Source organism: Schistocerca piceifrons, chromosome X (genome assembly GCF_021461385.2).
Source record: "Schistocerca piceifrons isolate TAMUIC-IGC-003096 chromosome X, iqSchPice1.1, whole genome shotgun sequence".
Classification (NCBI taxonomy): domain Eukaryota; kingdom Metazoa; phylum Arthropoda; class Insecta; order Orthoptera; family Acrididae; genus Schistocerca; species Schistocerca piceifrons.
In genome coordinates this window covers 126,401,340-126,421,695 of record NC_060149.1, presented here as the reverse complement: position 1 = coordinate 126,421,695, position 20,356 = coordinate 126,401,340, and the positions used below count along the sequence as shown (strand labels likewise).

At 39.8% G+C, this 20,356-nt stretch overlaps 1 protein-coding gene across 1 annotated transcript; it reads left to right on the top strand.

The window, feature by feature from the left end:
• The first annotated feature begins 7,520 nt into the window (after window positions 1-7,520).
• LOC124722211 (uncharacterized mitochondrial protein AtMg00820-like) lies at window positions 7,521-7,862 on the top strand. The gene has a single exon (XM_047247407.1). It carries the CDS (start codon window positions 7,521-7,523, stop codon window positions 7,860-7,862), a length of 342 nt encoding a protein of 113 aa, XP_047103363.1.
• Window positions 7,863-20,356: the final 12,494 nt, after the last annotated feature.

Sequence of the window (20,356 nt, the reverse complement as noted above, 5' to 3'; positions counted from 1 at the left end):
AGTATTCATTTATTACTTCCAGAGCATGGTTTTTGATAGAGACCATAATATTGACTGGGCTCATAAGTTTGGTCTTTTGAATATTAATTTTGAGGCCTACAGCTTGGGAAGCATCTTTGAGCTCTTAAATTATTTTGGACAGTTTGTTTGTGTCATTGCTAAAGTGGATGATATCATCCGCAAAGCAAAGACATCTGAAACATTTGCTACCTCTATATCCCTGGGATAGACACTTTAACACATTCTTCTGAGTCAAGATGAATAACTTAGATGAGATTGTGTCTTCTTGCCTGACTGGCCTCTCATGGGAACCTTTCTGACGATCCAATCTTATTTTATTTTCAGAGATTTAGTGACATTCTCGTAAATGAAGCGTATTAATTTGGTATATCTATAGTCAATGTGGATCTGCCTCTCTATCTGAGTGGCCAGTGTAGAAGGCTACAATGTGGAGGACCCAGGTTCGATCTCGATACTACCAAGGATCCTGCACTATTCCTCCCACCAAGGAAAAATCTTTGGTGAGAGGAATAGTGTGGTATTCACTCAACCTTGTGGTGCCAACTGAACAGTTGCTTGACTGAGTAGTAGCGGCTCCATGGTCTTGAAAGTGTGCAAAACGGCAGGGAGAACAGTGCGCTGACCACATGCCCCTGACATTCTTCTGCCAAATTTCCAATGAAAGAATGGTCATTTGGTAATTTCTGAAATTTTTTGCTGCTGCCAGGTATTGATACAACTGTTCTAGTTCTTCATTGGATGCAGTGGAAGCAGGTGTATAGGCACAAATGACTGTAATGCTAACTTAGCTGTCAACTCAAGGATCATATAAATCATCCTGTGAGAAATAGATATGGTCGTGGTGATAAGGAGTTAGCTGCTGTGAATTACCGGAGTTATGCCGCCAATATGCGAATTTACGCCCAAATTGTTGTATAATAGAAGGCGCACAGACTTGAGGGCCATAGTAACTTCGTCTTTGAGCCTTGTCTCAGATATTCTGAATATGTCCTGTTTGATTTTCTGCAATTAACGTTCCAAACAGCTGAGATGTTCTTTCCTTGTGTTTATTATGTTGTTTAATTTGATTAGTCGAATTTTATCATTACTCTCCCCCCCACACCCACTCCTCGACCCAGAATCAATAGGGCAAACTGACATTTCAGTGCAATATTCCGAACCTCCAGCTCTACTTGCCCGGGGTGTGTTTGGTTTAAAGTTCTTGTTCGCTCAAGGAAGGTTTGGATCATACGTTCTCACGCTGGTCCAATGTGAGTTCAGAACAGGTGGAGGGTGGTATAGAAATTAATAGATATGTGAATGGATAAGGGTTTTATAGTATACCTCCCCCCCCCCCCCCCCAAGGATAAGCAGATGAGGGAGAACAAATGGTCGTCATGTCACGCGGAGCAGGATTGCCATTCCCTGATATGATCCTGGTCGCACTATATCGTGAGAGGGAGCCATCTACTACCGCAGCCGTCGCATTACATCTCAATAATTCTCATATGAATATTGTGATAGGGTAGAGGTATCATTTGCATGAAACCATCATTGACTAAGTTAATAACACCCTGTGCCGACTGTGAAGTGCTGCGTAGAAAATTAATATCACTAAGCTTGGTTCTCTGTTTTTAACGTACTGCAAATTGAATAGCTCTTCAGCAGAGATGAGTTTCACGAAGCACCAGAAGTGGTAATATTTTAATCATTCCAAGTAGATGAGTTCTGTCATTTTTCAATATTTGTAGACTGAATGACAATTTTGCTTAAGGACGACTTATTCTAAACATTATTATCAGAATTCTGTTTTCCTTGTACCACATTCTGGTGACAAATGTGTCTCCTTTCATGTTCGCTGGTTTGACTTTCTCCACTCCTTCGTGAGTCCATTTTTTCGGTCATGGCTATGGTTTCCATGCACAGTAAACTTTCTTGATCTGGAACTTTATGTTATTCTTAGCCTACAAAGTCTCTCTGTAGATGTTCACGTTTTGCAATCAGAGCTGTGCTGTTATCTATTCATTTCTGTTCCTTTATTTTGAGGATAGTGCCAATGACAGCGTTCTTAAGAAATACATTTTCAAAGTCTATAATGAACAAAAGACGTGTGACCTACTCATAACGTTTACAGTATAACCACTGGAACGCTCCAAACAATTTAATCTGTCGGGTGAATGATCTTTTTAGTTTTCAGCAGGCTTAAGGAAAGGTGTACATGGTATTGAAATCTTAATTCCTGAATATTACGTTCCAATTCCACTTCTAAGTGTGATAAAAATAATTGCACGGGCCCATGCCTCTACATTGTTCTGTATTTCCTCATATTATTTATTCCTGCGGTGTTTTCTTCCAGTTTTATGTAGTGACAATGTGGGGAATATTTCAGTGTTTGGCAAATACAGAACTTCTACATAGGTGTGTGCATGGGAAAACTCAAAATCTGTATTATAGTCACAACTCTCTAATAGGAGAGCCCTAAGACAACATTTGTTTCCGCAGCTGCTGATGAAGTAGCAGCGTATGATGCTTGCTTAGTTTTTAACTGTGCTAATCTTTGCCGACGACAGACTCTACAGAGGCTAGGATTTGATCCTGGAGCTTTCATCCTGTCCATATTGAAGGAAATCGATAGCATGAGAACGATGCAGTTGATACTATTGTCACTCAATTTGAAAATCAGGTTAACGTAAGACGACAAGCAAAGTAAATACTGCTTAAGGATGAAGAGGAGAATGTATATGGTTTGCACTAGTTCACCCAGATAAGATAGGCCTAATACAAACTCCATCAAACTTTGATTCAGGTTTGCCATAACTTAAATTTTGGCAAATTTATGTATCTTTCCCTCACAAACCACTGACATTATAGCACTTAAATTTGGCATGCAATTAGTCAATACTATAGAGAAACATTCTGTGGAATGAATTTACATTTACTACAATAGTAAGGCATTTGTATAAGAGGAAAGCCCTAAGATTTGGTATATTTTCTCTCACAGAAATTTAGGGAGCTGTAAAAATCCAGCAAAAGAAGATCTCAATGTTCTGTTCCACAGATATTTCTAATAATAGTATATCAAAGTTTTTACAAAAGTACATTAATTTTGCTCCGACAGATGTTTCAAAAAAGGAACTTTCATACTCATCTTGTTGAAAAAAATTTCAATTGTTTATAATTAAAAACATATAACTTCAATAAGAATGAAAATGTATGTGTGTATCTCTATAACATTCCTTAACAACTGTACCCAATGTAGTTATACTGCCTTGAAAACTTTGAATTTTATAATGTTTTCTTCAAAGTATTGCAGCTTCACATACGCCCACCCCCCACCCTTCCCCTTAAGACATAAAAACAAATAACTATGACAGTTATTGATTTGTGATGTTTATTTTGCAGTCAGTGCATCTCAATATTGTTTGTAAGTGCGCTCTAGTTCCTAAACTTAGTTACAGTAATGCAAATAAAGCTCACTGATGTATACACTGATGACCAAAATTAAAGCAACAAAGCGAAATTTTGCAAGGCTGCATTCATTTTGCCACAAAACTGTAGAAATAGGCGATAGAAGAGTAGAAACAATATTAAGAATACAAAATGTCAACAACTGCAACATGCATAGGGATAGGCAAATATGTTCTTCGTTTTTTTCGCACACACATTCCGACAATTGCTTAATGTGCTCAGTATGGGGCGTGGTCACCTCTGGCGGTAATACGGGCCTGACAACGATGGGCCATGCAGTGAATGATGTCATCAGTCTCATGTTGAGGCAATAACGTCCATTCTTCCTGCAGAGTTGCTTTCAAGTCTTGGAGAGCGGTTGGTGGATGCTGACGTGATGCAACCTGTGTCTCTAGTGCATCCCAGGTGTGCTGTGTGCGTTTCAAATTGGGAGAGTGAACAGGCCACACCATGCATGCAATATTTTCTCTTTCCAAAAAAACATCAACTGCCCATGCTCTATGAGATCAAGCATAATCATGTATCAGTAAGAAGTATGGGCCCACAGCACCTTGCAGCAACCCCATATGAGGTGTGAAGATCTCATCACGATACCTGACAGCAGTTAAACCTTCCCATACAAATTCATGAAGAGGTTTCCAGAATGAGATTTTCACTCTGCAGCGGAGTATACGCTGATATGAAACTTCCTGGCAGATTAAAACTGTGTGCCCGACCGAGACTCGAACTCGGGACCTTTGCCTTTCGTGGGCAAGTGCTCTACCATCTGAGCTACCGAAGCACGACTCACGCCCGGTACTCACAGCTTTACTTCGGCCAGTATCTCGTCTCCTACCTTCCAAACTTCACAGAAGCTCTCCTGCGAACCTTGCAGAACTAGCACTCTTGAAAGAAAGGATATTGCAGAGACATGGCTTAGCCACAGCCTGGGGGATGTTTCCAGAATGAGATTTTCACCCTGCAGCAGAGTGTGCAGTGATATGAAACTTCCTGGCAGATTAAAACTGTGTGCCCGGCCGAGACTCGAACTCGGGACCTTTGCCTTTCGCGGGCAAGTGCTCTACCATCTGAGCTACCGAAGCACTACTCACGCCCGGTACTCACAGCTTTACTTCCGCCAGTATCTCGTCTCCTACCTTCCAAACTTTACAGGAGCTCTCCTGCGAACCTTGCAGAAGTTTCGTATCAGCGCACACTCCGCTGCAGAGTGAAAATCTCATTCTGGAAACATCCCCCAGGCTGTGGCTAAGCCATGTCTCCGCAATATCCTTTCTTTCAGGAGTGCTAGTTCTGCAAGGTTCGCAGGAGAGCTTCTGTGAAGTTTGGAAGGTAGGAGACGAGATACTGGCAGAAGTAAAGCTGTGAGTACCGGGCGTGAGTCGTGCTTCGGTAGCTCCATGCTCTGACCACTAGTGCATAGAGTTTATTTATGTGAACGCAGCTGTTTGTGTTCTTTGCAGTAGTAGTATTCTTTGTATTGTGTTTGTTGCATGTGAAAAGTCAGCCATTGTAAAGAAATCCAGTTATTTTAATTAACAAAAAAGTTCATACACAGCTTTATTAATCTATCTTAGCAAACCTCCACTATCCGCATCAGGTTATAGGCCCAGGCATCGCTCGGTTTGCGTGAGGAAAGTTGTTATTTCATACAAACATTCGATATCCCGACTGTGACGTGTTGGGACGAAAAGAAGAGAGAAGTAGTCTGCAATGGCAGAAGTAGTGTCTTCAAAATACATCTCTAAGCTGGACGCGAAAAATTATCAGACGTGGAAATTCCAGATAACTGCAATCTTAAAGGCTTACGGAATTCTCGATGTTATAATTGGTACTCGAGGTCAACCCAACGAAGACGACGGTGCCGCCTTGAAAGCGTGGATAAAAAAAAAAAAAATGCAAAAGGTATGCTTCTGATTTCCACATCAGTAGACGATACACAAATGCAGAGTCTGTTGATTTGTGAGACAGCCCATGAAATGTGGTACAAGTTGAGATCAATACATGAGTAACGGTCAGAAGTCAGCAAAGTAACAACAATTCAACGTTTTCATGAATATCGGATGAATGCAAATGATTCTGTAGTTGGACATGCAGCTAAAGCTGAAAATCTAGCATTACAACTCAGAAATGTTTGAGAAAAGGTTTCAGATGTAGCTGTAATGGCGAAATTCAGTGCGTCATTACCATCAAAATATAACACATTTAAAACAGCTTGGGACAGTGTGCCAGCTAGTCAACAAAACGTGGAAACTGATAGAACGTCTCATCAAAGAAGAGTCCCATTTGAATATGAGGGATGAAGAAATTGGTGCATTTGCAGTGATGCCCATCAACAGACAAAAGGAAAACGTAAGATATCCTGATAAAACCAAAAGTTCACAAGAACGGAAAACAAGATCAGGTGTGGAGTGTTTTTACTGCAGAAGCGTGGTCATACAGCTCACGAGTGCCAGAAGAAAAAACGAGACACAGAGAAACGTAAGAGTGGCGAAAATGAATCCGTGTGTGCATGTATCGTGTCAGCAGATAACATGTGTCGAGTTGTCAAAGTGAAGAGACACATATGCTTAGTGATTTGAACGTGAGCAGTCAGATGTGTGACTGTTGGACATTGGGGTATCGTGTCATATGACTTTTCGACGGGAATGGTCTTCTAAGTTCTGTCCAGTGACTTGGGAGCATGTGTTACTGGGCAATGATAAAGAATGCTAAGTCGCCGGTGTTGGTACTATTATTGTCAGCAAAGAAGTTAGTCGCAAATGGAGTGAGGCATGTTTCGAAAATGTTTTGTGTGTACCAGGTATCAAAAAGCACTTGTCTAGTGTCGGAGTATGCATGTCGAAGAAAATCACTGCAGATTTCAAATAAGATCAAGTTGTACTAGTACGTGACGGAGAGACTGTAGCTGAAGGGGTGAACGAAGAGAACAATATTTATAGGATGTGTTTCGTGACAGAATCTACACTAGAGAGTGATGTTAATGTTGCAGTGACTGATCTGAAACAGTGGCATGAACGGTTAGAACATGTCAGTACACGAACAATTCAACAGATGTCATCAAAAGGTGTGGTCGAAGGACTAAAAGTAAAAAACCAGGAAGGTATTTTCTGTGAATCATGCCAGTTAGGCAAGGGACATCGGCTGAAGTTCAGCAACAAAAACACAAATCGTTCAACAAAACCAGCGGAATTTATTCATTCAGACGTGTGTGGGCTAATGTCAGTTGAATCAGTTGGTGGTGCAAAGTTTGTTTTGTCATATTCAAAGATGATGCAACTGGATACAGAGTTGTTTATTTTCTAAGACACAAATCCGATGTCATTGATCGGTTTCGTGAATTCAGTAATCTTGTGTTGAACAAGTTTGGTCAGAATGTCAAAACATTACGTGGCACTAAATACATTAATTATGGTATGAAACAGTTTCTGAGAAACCATGGAATTCAGTTAGAAACAACTGCGCCATATACACCAGAATACAACAGTCGTTCTGAGAGGTACAGTTGCACAATTCTTGGAAGTGCATGCACGATGTTGCAAGCCAAAGACCTTCCGAAGTTTTTATGGACAGAGCCGGTTAAAACTACTGTAAACATATTGAACAGAGTTACAACAAAACGTAATTTGGAGAAAACTTCATATGAGTTGTGGAATGCACGAAAACCATATGTTGGACATATTCGAGTATTTGGGTCAGATGCCTTTGCTCATGTACCAAAACAATTTCGCAGCAAGTTTGATGCCAAACCCAGAAAAGTTGCACTTGTTGTTTATCAAGGAGAACCAACAAATTATCGACTTTATGATCCCGTGAGTCACAAAGTGTCTTGTATCGAGGTATGTCACATTCAATGAGGTTAGCAAAAGCTCAGCGTCTGCACAACAAGAAGTTGATGACACATACTTAAACTTCAAGACTGACGAAGAACAAGACATCGTGGATTGGCACAAGCAAGTTATTGGTGGACCTGCGCAAGCACAGCAAGGGATGGAAATTTCACAAAATGATGTAAATAAGGCTAAACTGAAGAGCAACCTACCAAAGTGCCGTCGATGCAGCTACGAGACCGTTCTATCATCCGCAAGCGAGCAAGATATGAAGCTGATTTTGCTCAGTATAATAATCCTTACAGCTTCAAGGAAGCAATTTCTGGTCCTGACTCAAAATACTGGAAAAATGCAATTGGAGAACTGGAAGCATATGAAGACAACAAAACCTGGAAGATAGTTCCTACAACTAATAGCCAGAGTGTTATTGACTCAAAATGGGTGTTCAAGGTTTTATTTGACCCAGATGGTAACATCACGCGGTACAAAGCACGGCTGTGCGCAAGAGGTTTCAAACAGGACTATGGTGTTAACTACAATGAGACTTTTTCAACAGTGATACAATAAGATTCACTCAGAGTTTTCTTGGCAATTGTCACATATAATGATCCCGAGATGGTAGAGTTCGATGTTCACACAGCATTTATTTATGGAAGCCTTGAAGAAGTTTACATGGTTATACCTGAGGGAGTGGTGGTTACAACAGAGAAACCTGTAGTCTGTGAACTTGAGAAATCACTGTACAGGCTTGCGCAAGATCCTCGGTGTTGGAACAAGAAGTTTATAGACTTTCTTTCACATTATAGCTTTCAAGCAACTGACGTTGATTCATGTTTATTCAGTGGTGATGTTATCTTGTTATCATTATTCGTTGATGATGGCCTTATTGCATCAAAGTCAATGGAAGCAATTCATAAAGTTGTTACATCACTAAAAGAAGCCTTTCAAATCACTGTCGGTGAAGGTCATTGCTTTGTTGGAGTGGAAATTGAGCGAGATCGTATGGGAAAGATAATGTTAAAATGTCAGCACCAGTATATGAAAAGAATAATTGAGAAATTTGGAATGTCTGAAGCAAAAGGTTTAAGTGTTCCTGCTGATCCTCATGTGAGTCTGTTACCTAATGATAAAGAGTACAGTGGTGAAAAAGTACCATATCGTGAAGCGATTGGATCTCTTATGTTTTTGTCAGTTATCTCTCGACCAGATATTTCATTTGCAGTGAACAGTGTGACCAGATTTGTGAACAGCCATACTAGGTGTGCCATGAAGCTTGCATGTTATCGCGACTTCCTTGTACAACATGGGATTCCTGCATTGGAAGAGCGCAGCTGTGTGGGAACCACTGTTTTCATGCAAGATGGGGCAACACCACATGTTACTCGCCCAGTGGAAGATCTGCCTAATACAATCTTCCATCAACGCCCTAACTCCAGAGGTTTTCCAGATGCATGGCCTGCAAGACACCTAATCTGATTCCATATGACTTTTGGTTCTGGGCTATCTAAAACAACGTGTTTACCAAGGAAATATTTGGTCTCTACCTGATATGAAAGTCAGTATACAACCATACAGTGGTCAGATTTCATTGGAACTGCTAGGAGCAACAGTTGATCACATTGTTTAGTGGATACAGCATCTCATCAATGTCTCCAGTGCTAATATTGAACAGTAAGGCGTAAGTGGTGGTTAATAATATAATTGAAATTACGTCTTTCTCACTTATTCGATCTTGCCTATCCAAGTCCATTACATATGGAAATACATACTTCTTTCTTGGATTCACAGCGCCAGATTTGCAACTGGTGGCCACAATTGGAAGTAGTTTTTTCCAGCAGGCATCAATTCCCCATTACCGTATTACAATGTCTAACAAGTTTCATTGCCATACGATAATTACAGCCCACACTGAACCTTTGCAAGTAATTGCAGTTTAATTATAACCACCCGGTACATTCAGTTGTTCACTGTAGAAAAGAACTAGGTGGCTGATGGCCCCTAACAACTGCAAAGTGCTGGTCTACAAAATAGGTCAGAAGCATTTAACAGACGGGTTCATGCCAAGTAGTTCTCTGGCTATTGCCCTCTAGTTAGTTTGTGCCTCTTTAAGACAAATGGAAAAACCGCCAGGGTTGCAAAGATCCGTGGATTTGTTGCTAAAGGCAGCACCCACTGCTACCTGGCTGGCATTTACAAATGATCCAGTCAGTGCACTGTGCTTTGGAAGTGTTAGCAATGTTGTCTTAGATAGTGCTGTGTTCAAATCTTCAAATACTTTAGATGCTTCCATAGGCCATTCAGTTTTTCTGTTGTTAGAAGTGTTTTTTTTCTGGTGAGAAGCAGATGGGAGGCTTCTGCACAACTGCAATGTGCCATAAATGAAGGTAGTAAAAGTTCATCACGCCAATAAATCGCAGCAGGCCACTGTATGTAGTAGGTGTGGCAAATTTTGAATACATGAAATTTTTCTTGCAGTGGTGGCAATCCAGTGCAGGAGGCATTGTAGCCCAGGAAAGAAATCTGTGCTTTAGCAATCATCCATTTATGTGCATTAATGAGGATGACAAAATCTTCATGACACTGAAAGAGTTGGCGTAAATATTTTAAATGTTATTGCAAGGATTTAGAAAAAATCAGAGTATCATCAAGATAGCAAAAGACAAATGAGAGATCATGTAAAACACCGTGCGTGAATGTCTGACACGTCTGTGTGACATTTGTTAATCCGTACAGCATGAAATTGTCGTGATATAATCCAAATGGTGTGATGATGGCCATTCTATTTATGTCATCCTTTCCTATTGAAATCTGTGAGAATGCCTTAGCACAATGACGCTAAATATAGGCGCACCAGTAACTGCATAATTAAAATCGGCAATATTTTGTTCCAGATAGTGGTCTGGTTTTGTCAGAGTATTTAGTGCTTGGTAATTGCGATATAAACTCCACACACCATCTTTCTTTTCAACTATGCAGTGTGGGGATGCCCAGTTGCTGACACAGACACAATGCCTTATGCTAACGTCTTGTTAATTTCTTTTTGTGCTGCTGCAAATTTCTTCCGAGGTGGATGATGTGCACAGCAAAATACAAGCTATCTGGGTATGGTATTGATATGATGCTGCGTTGTGCGGCAATGTTTTTCTCATGCTTTAGCTGGGTCTGTCCATGCAGAGAATTCATTCAACAACTGTGTACATATAGCATCACTGGATCTGGCACCTATCATGGATACTGTAGCAGAAGAAACAGATTGCTTGGTCCACATTTGCTGAAGAACGAGACTTGTGGCTCCATTGAATACATAATAGAAATCTTCATGTGGGCAAGAGAGAGAGAGAGAGAGAGAGAGAGAGCTCTGGCACAATCAACGTGACAGATAGAAAGTGTTTGTGTTAGTACTCACTAAACAACCATTAATCAGATATAGCCACACCTTGAAAACTCTTAGAAAGCCAGCTTCTATGGTTGCACCACTGACAGCAGCGTTGAATTGCGTCCAAACTTTCTGTGGAATCAACTTCAAGTTGTCTTTTTACGTGAAGCAGTTGCACTGCCATCAAAGTTTTGTTCTTTGTGCATCCAAGTTTTGTTTGTAGGTACTGACCTATATGTGACCAGCCATTGATTTTCATTGACTGGTTTTCACTGCCTTAGCCATTTGCTGGTGGTGACTGCGGCATCTTCCTTGTGAAGTCTCATGTAGCATTTACAGATGTCATGTGCATTCCGGGGCCAGGAGCATCTTCATTGTTCATCATGCACGTTCTGGGGCTGCTGTCGGAAGATGAAATCTGGTCATAGAAATCATTATCTTGCACGTAATCAGCCACTATGTCTGCCTTCTTTGCTACGTTTGTCAATCGCTGGTTAGTATCCGCCACCGACACAGGATGCATTTTTGCAGGAAGTTTGCTAAGACATGTCAGACGTAATGCAGTTCCAGTCACGAGATCTTCACCTGCAAAAGAATGCAGTTCCCTCAGCACTTCAGATGATTTCAGTTGCAAGTAAGTGTGAGGTGAAAGCAGTTGTTTCAAACGTTCGTGCTCTGGCAGGGAATAACGTTCAATCAACGAGTCTTTCACATGTGCGTATGGTTGTTCGTGTAGCACATTCTCAATGTTTTTCATGTGATCATTATCTAACTGTGCGCACTAACACATAGTTGTCGAAGTCACTGGGCACTTGGTGTTTGTGAAAAATCGCTTCCACTTGAAGAAACCAGAATTAACTCTTTGTTGACCAGAATAGTGGGAGCTTCACATTACCGATGTTTGGTAGGGATGAAGCATTTTGCAAATCTAGTTTCATGTGGAAACCCGACAGTACATTTGTAGTCGGAATTGAAGTGGTTGGAGAAGAGAACAACAGTTTCTTCTTTAAGTGCTGTAGTAAGGGGCGTCAGTGTTGTCTCCATTGTCAGTAAGAATGAGCATGCTGTTGTCATTAAATTTTTGTGTGTTCTTGTCCATATTTCACCAATGCAGGGTTTAAGCTCCACTGTTACGCTAACTACAAATGAGGGAATGATGTACGGAAAACATAACGATTCAGTGAAGATTTATTTGAATTGATCGCTAATAACATACGAGTTTACAAGACAACACGCAAAAGCAAACTGAGAGAAATATATCACTTCACGTAACTCTTAGCACTGTACTTAGTCGATTGGTCGATCTCGTGGTCACCACAATATAATTACTAGTACACAGTTCCTCGGTTTGTAGTGCTACAAAACGAGTGAACAAAGTTAGAACTCAGTTGTTAACGACTAATATCAACAGACTTAAAATTTAAGGAGCTTCTAAAACGTTTGTGGAATGCTGCTGGATGTCCAAAGTAAACCGAAAGCGTTTCGGGATTAACTCTACGTCAGACCCGGATCTACGATGTTTCCGAACCAGGTCAAAAACTTGATAGTGGCGTCCCCAACTAAATTTCTCAAAAATATATTCGTTTTGTTGCGCACATCTTTCTGAAGAGTTTGATGTATAAAATATGTATGTGTGAGGAAATGGAAGACAAGTTATTTGGTCTCATGTGTGCCAGAGTGCAGTGCCACACATCTTGACACAGCTTTCTTCTATCGCACGTAACTGTATTTCGTACTGTGGAATTCAAACTTGTATATTGTGTAATGGAAGCCATCAAACCCATATTCAGGACAGTGGAAATTAAAGTGTTATGTGATGCCTCTCCTACTCTCTGTCGACGGGTTTGACAACCTACCCACCTTTTTTTTTAAAAAAAAAAAAAAAAAAAAAAAAAACAGACCCTCACTGGGTGGGATTATTTGTGACTGGGAGAATAAGAAGTTTTCAGAAAATTCGCACTGTTTGTTGCCTGTTAGCTAAGAACTTTCTCTTTTGTGTGACATAAAACTAGTAAAGACAAGAGATAAGCAAGACAGTACACGCACTTCTACAGTTCTTAGGTCTCAGCATTTTTTTCTCTCTAATCTTGCTAAAGCCTTACACGGTGTGCTTTCCTTTCTGCCAAAGAATCTGTTGCCACAGTAAAGTTTGACAAACTTTTTGCTACATGAAAAATCGTTGTCTAATACTGTAAAAGCTGTTAATACGAGTAGTTCCCAAGACTGGTGTGGTTTAATTACGTCCATTTTGTCATACGCCAAATAAGCGAGACTGTTTTGACACAAATATTCATTTTTTATCTACCTCATTTACATAAACAACACGATAGAATATAATTCACGTAGTACCAATATCCAATGCCTATTATGTCTATTATAAGCAGAAAGTTTTATTTGAGGAAATAGTTTCAAATCTGAGTTACATGCTCCAGTTCCTCAAGCATGAATCGAAAGGTTGTCGTTGTAGGAAATTTTTACATAAATCTGGAATCGTCATATTCTTCCATATAATTTGTGGGATGTCCCTGTTTCTCCTCCTTCCAACAATCATGTCATCACCAACTCTGTAACTATTCCTGCCATTGTCAAAACTTATTCTCCGGTTAACTTCACTAACCCTGCGAGAATCGTCAGTTTAGTTATCTTGCGTTTATTCTCAGATCAGGCACTATTACGCGTTCGTACAACGCGTTTTCGCGCTATTCCGAGAACAGAATTTAAGCGGTTGCTACCGGGAACTGTACAACTGGCCCTTGTGTAACGATCTGGCAAAAATTTTGTGTCAAAATTTCATTTTCTTGGCTACACCGAGAAGATAAGTAATCTTTCTTACCAGTTCTTCATGTCAGTAGTTTACTCCAATAGGGATTTCGCTAATGATTATGACAACGCTTATCATTGTACACCCAGTCAACCACATAAACAGCGATTGGCATTCACCCCTTGGGGTTTATTCGGCTCAGATGTTATAGCACCCTCGCCTTTTGTCTGCAGGGAGTTTTGTATTTCTTGATGCGACGGGAATATCCCTGGCAGAGACATCTCGTACACTATGCACGCATTTAAAAATCAACTTATGATTCGTTCAGAAAGAATGTGTTCAAAATTGTTCAAAAACCAATTGCGATGTGTTTCAAAACCATATGAATAATGGATAGACCAACGTACACTGGATGCTAGGTGCTTTGTGAAACAAGGGTTTTTCCTTGAATAATATGAATTTGGCCCACTCTGAAATTGCCTGCCCTAAGTAAATTTTGCGCAATAATTTGGAATAGTTATTCGATCCAACATGCATGGATGCAGTTATATGGAGCTTTGGCATTTAAGAGTTTCGGAAGAGAGACTGATTTGATTACATTAAAGAGTTAATAATATTGCCGCCGGCCACGGTGGCCGAGCGGTTCTAGGCGCGTCAGTCCGGAACCGCGCGACTGCTACGGTCGCAGGTTCGAATCCTGCCTCGGGCATGGATGTGTGTCATGTCCTTAGGTTAGTTAGGTTTAACTAGTTCTAAGTCTAGGGGACCGACGATCTCAGATGTTAAGTCCCATAGTGCTCAGAGCCATTTTAATATTGCCGCGCACACTGGCAAAGTTTTTATGGAGAAAATGTCAAGAGGTGATTGGAAGACGTTTTTCGCCTTTCCACACAGGTTGCAATTCTTACAGCAACATCTTATCCACGATTTAAAAACAAAACCGTCCACCCATATCGCTGTCCATGACGAAGGGAGGTTTACAGCAAATTACAGACAGCCAAAGGAAGACGGATGAAATTGGGTCACAAGATTCAGGTGATGTTGTGACGAAACGAAAATTTTGTTTTAGATGTAATTTGGGAAATGAAGCTAACGTGGAATAACAACGAATTATTTGCGAAAAACTACCACTGATTTCTCAATTTTTGTCACAGAATATTGGGAGCTGAAAATCATAAATATCATGAAATAAAGACGAATTCAGGAGCCGTACTGATATACTGTGTGCACGAGCCTAATATATTTTCTTCGGTGTCACAACGGCAAACCTTCCAAAATTATAAAGTTTCTGAGGAGAAGGTTGACAAAATGAGTTGTCCTGAAACCTAATTTAAAAACAACAAGAAGTACATTCGTTTAATAAACGACAAAGAACTTCAGCAATAAATGTCATACAATTTCAAAATTATTTATTATTTGTTAACACTTTTTATTCAAAGATGACGAATGAAGGTTTTTATTCATGTAAGTGAATAATATTTCGAATAATATTGGTTATTCACAAATGACAAATAATTTCTATCTGTATTCGCTATTGGAACAAAAAATTCTGGTGGTAAGTGAAGTGAATGAAGTAAACGTACACTGCAGATTCACTGACTATGTGCAAATGATTGCAAGCATGAGAGATCCGTGTGGCAAAGCCTTCTGCAGCAGTCATTAGGCAAAGCAGCATCGGTAATCTTCGTCAACTTCCACCAAAGTATGCGAAGTATATTTTTGCTCTCTCCCACACTGTAGTCGAGTGAATGGAAGGTGAAAAACTGGCCCGCCAAAAATACAGTGAAAGAATAAATATGTACTCAAATTATTTAAAAAATATTTTCTGTAAATCACAATTCGTTTGAGCGACACCCTTATAGTTTTTTTCTAGTAGTATACAACTGCCTGTTGAATAATTAGAATTCTTAATGCTTAGTTACAGATAGATTAAATACATAGTTGCCATGCTGTAGAACGCAGGAGTGAGTGCTGACGAGCGAAGACGAAAGGAAGCAAGCTGGCCGGCTGGCAAGCTCTGTACACATGAATGCAACACAGACATTTTATTTATTGAACAAGGACATTTCATAAACCTATTCCAGAGTCTGGCAACCTCTATTAAATTGGAGAAGTCATATTCATTTAAGCACAATTTTGTGTGGTCGTAACTCGAACGATAGCTTAAAGCTACTTTATGAAATTTTGGGCGAGTTCAGTTGGCGGTGGCGATCTTTTTGACATATTAATATACTGTTACATTGATTGTATACATTACATTTATAAATTGTCACGTTTTTATGTAGCATAACCTTAGACAGGGAAGTAACTCCTTTGCTGCACGTCGGCTCATGCAGTGTGCCGGATTTTTGTGAGGAACGAATCTAAATATACAAATTTTATCGCCACTTCGTCAGTCGTTGTTGCGATCTGGTACGGAGCGTTTCGTTACTATCGGGGCTTATAATGTTTTTTTTTTTTTTTTTGCATCGATATGGATCCAAAAACGCGTAAAGTTGGTAGTGGAAGTAGGAAGTTTTTGACTGATCGGACAGAACAATATTGTTCTGCGCTGCCTGATAGGCCTGGAGCTGTCTCAGTTTGCCTCATATGTCGAAGAACTGTTGCTCTTGTCAAAAGTGCCAATTTAAAGCGACACTACGAAATAGCTCATCAGCAGTTCCATAAAAATTTTCCTCTGGGTAGTGAAGCTCGCAAAGAAAAAACTCAAGGCATATCTAGCTCTTACAAGACAAGCAGGGCCCTCCTAGTTCGCTCTATGAGCGAGCAAGAAAAATCTGCAGCAGCAGCAACGCGTCTATGTTCGACGCTAAACAAACACCAGAAACAATTTTCTGACTAAAAAAAAAAGTAGTTTGGAAATGGCCTTGACGCTTTTGAAGAGGAAAAGGATGTTGTTGCAACAATTCAAGGTAATCCATTGTCAGCAAGAAGTAATACAAAAAGAACCGAAATTTTGGCTGTTGAAAATAAAGGTAGGTTGCTCGAGCGTCTGCAGAATGCGCCCTGCTACGCCATAGCACTAAATGAATTGTGCGACGTTGTTGATGAAGAACGAATGTCTATCATTTTCATGCGATTTTTGAAAATTGAAAGCAAATAATTTAGGGAAGAATTACAAGCAACATTACCGTTGAAAGGCAAGACTCGCAGAGAAGATTTAGGCCTATTCAAGACTTTTGATGACTTCATGACAAAATCAAAACATTAGCTATGATAAAATGGTGTGTCTTAACTGTCAGGGCCCCAGCAATGATCGGCAAAGAAAGAGGAATAGTAAAGAGAATCAAAGATAAGAATGCTGGTCTACTAGTCTGTGCATAGTTCACGAGGCAGCCCTTTTTGGAAAACAGTGTGACTCTGAAAGAAGTAATGGGCAGGTTTCATCAAGCTGATTAACTGTACGAGATCTCTCTCTGCTCTACAGCACAGACAGTGCATAGAATTTCTTTCTGAGTGTGATTCGGCGCTTTCTGACTTACTGAAATACAACAATGTTCGTTGACTACGTAAACATCAAGTGATTGAACGTTTTTAGCAAATAAAAGTAGCATCCTTCTTACGAAACGGATTCACAAGGAGCAAGAAACAATCTGAGTTCCTAGCAAACAAACGCAGTGCGCAAGCTGTGGCTTTGTTGAAGGACATTCTGAAACATTTAAATGCGCTTAGTAGCAGGCTACAGTGAAATGCGAAATTAATATACGATCGGATACGAAGTGTGTCTTCTGTGCGTCGCAAGTTGGGTATCTTTCAAAAAATCATTGTAAGTCGATTAATTTGTCACTTTTCAACCATTTTTGAATATAAAAATAATTCTTAAACAGACATTTCAGTATTCTAAAATTTTTTGTCAGATCTTAAGAAGGAATTTGTAGCAAGATTCCTAGACTTTTCAAAGATGGAGAAGCTGTCGCGGTTCTTAAAATCGCCTTGTGAAGTTTCTCCAGCTGCGGAATGAACGGATGTGACTGCGCAGTTGTATGGAGATAATACATTTGCATGAAGAGATTTCCTTACAAACGTATAAAATAACAACCGCTGAAGAATTTTGCAGTAAACACGTCCCAGAAAAATATGAAAATTTTAAAAATACTCGCCGTGTACCTGGCTACTATGATTGGTGTCACATATACTCCCGAAATTTGATTTTCAAATTTTTTTAAGAACAAGTATCGCTCCAGATGAACGGCCGCCCACCTTGTAGACACTATTCGCATAAGCTGCTCTCCACGTCATCCTAAATTTAAGAAAATGGCTCAGGACCGCAAATGTAACCTCTCCTATTGGTTTTTGAAACAAATAGGCGTGTCTATTGTATTTTTTTATTTTGTAAGTGAAAATTAAAATGGTACTGAATACACGTTTTGTATACTTTTTCAACGGAAATTTGGCTACCTTTTGTATTCCAATTTTCTGTGAGTGCTCAGTCTGACATGTCTTCACGAATCACAAGGAAGTACCTTGGGTCAGAGGTGTTTCTGGATACACTTTAAACATATTTCTTGGTACACCCACTGATTAGGTAGTCATGCTATATTCATTAATTTAGAATCCATTTTCTAAACACACACCATAAATATTTCATCCCCCTGCTTCAGTCCACTAAATCTAATTCACTTAGTACACATTCCCTGTGGCAAGGTAAACCATATTTCTCCATTGTGAGCCCATTCTGGTATAGAAAACCTTTGACTGTTTGGGAAGAATAGAACAAAATGTTTAAATCAGATTTGGAGACATGTCAAAATAGACTAACAGTTAAGGCGACTGCCTGTGAAAAGCATGATATTCAGGTTTGATTTCAGTATGCTACTAGTATTCTTCAATCACAGCCTATTCATTTATTGATTTTACAACACTACATGTATCTTCTGGGATGTATATGAAATGTTCCAAGCTCCTCAATTTCCTACTTGATATCAATTTGTACTGTAAATATTACAGTAATATAATCACTGCCAACCTGTTGCAAGCCCTCTGCTGTAACACTACAATGGCAATTCACTTATCAGTTTAACTGCTTGCTTGCTGAAGTAGCTTATTAGATAACACTACACTGAGTAGATGTTTCAATCTGCCCACAACATGTTTCAGAGCTGGTCACCAGGAACTGAGCTAACTGCCAGTGATGTAACCATCAGCCTACATACCCCCCCCCCCCCCCCCCCCCCAAATGTCAGTCTTGTGCCCTGCCAAGTACACCAGGAGAATGCACATGTGCTACAATCTCAAAATCAAAGGTAGTGTGCTTTAGGCCCTTATAATTCAAAGCACATTTAACACAAACATATGGCCAACCATCCTTTTATCATTCCACCTATTGTCTCACTACACAGGAAATCAAAGCTCCTTGTCTTTTGGAAATTACTTGCCACATAAATTACATTGGGAACAAGTCCATAGGTTGTAAATTCTATAAGACTATAGGCATAATCTTTTTGGTACAAAATGTACTAAAGCCACTTGAAATAAGCTAATCATCATATTTAGTTTTGGTTAAGGGATTCTTGCCTGTTCCAATTTCAAGCGGTCTGCAGCCGATCTTTCCATCTTTTAGGATATCTGACATCACTTTTTCCCTTCAGGTTTATTATTAATTCATTCCATATCTTTCTGTACTGTTCTTTTTTATGACACTTGACACCCAATTCATTTCTGGATTTACTATTCTTTATCTGATTGAGTCTCACCAGCTCGTGGTCGTAAGTCTCATCTCTGTTGCTTCAATCCACCTCCATTGACTGGCAGACAACTTCTTTGACCCATACATTAGAACTGGTACTCCCATCACAAAATTTTAGTATTTTCTTTCCCAACTTCGAGGATAGTTCAATTTATAGTACCTACCAGCTGTTGAAATTTTTACAATTTGTGTTCATCATTGGATATAATATACAAAACCCGCTGCTTCCTGGATTTGGGTAGGTGCGCCGGCCCCAAATCTAATCTGCCTGGCAAACAATGGCTGATATGCCTGCCAGCCAGCCTGGATGTGGTTTTCCACATCCACTAGGTGAATACCGGGCTGGTCCCCACCTGCCTCAGTTACCCAACTCGCAGACATTTGAAAATGTTTGCACTATTTCATGGCTTACAGTAGATGCAGATAGCTGGGGTACACTACTTACATTCTGGGGGGGGGGGGTTCAGGCTGGCAGCAGGACAGGCATCCAGCCACCCTCTGCAACTAACACTGCGAAATCCATACTAACATGGCCAACCCCATGTTGAAGTGGACAAAGGCTGAAAGACAACTGGATGTAATATAAAAGATCTCCCCACCAGGTATTTAACAGTAATATTATGCTGATTATTTCCGAGACATGTTTCGTAAATGATCTGTTTACATGACAGTTCAATCAGTGCCAAGGAGGGAAATAAATGATCTTATGGACTTGTTAGGCCCCAACCATCCAATTTCAAAAACCAAGTTATATGTTTTACTGCACTCACCTAGATTTTTTTAATTCTGTAACTGTCTACTCTGTATTCTTATCTCCATACTTATCTACAAAATTTCAGTCCTTAAGATATGATAGTAAAATTGAATTGATTTGGAAGTGCACATTACAGTTTTTGACAGCAATAAACATACCTGTGGCTAATTATTTTGTTTACTTCAGACAAATACTACAGCATCTATAACCTGAAGTACACATTCTTGTTAGCACAATTTTCTTAATAGGTTCCAAACACTATCTATATGTTGCAAAACATTTCAGTGTACATGAACACAGGTCAGAGGCAGTTAAGGAAGTAATTATGTGATGCTATTACGAAGGAAACCCATCTAATGAATACAGCACTAAGATATTCAAAATATTTGATCCCTAATGTACATTAAATTTTTAACTCCAGTCCATAGTTATTCCTATACCCTTAACTTACAAAGAAGAGCTACTAGATGTAGAACTCACTAAA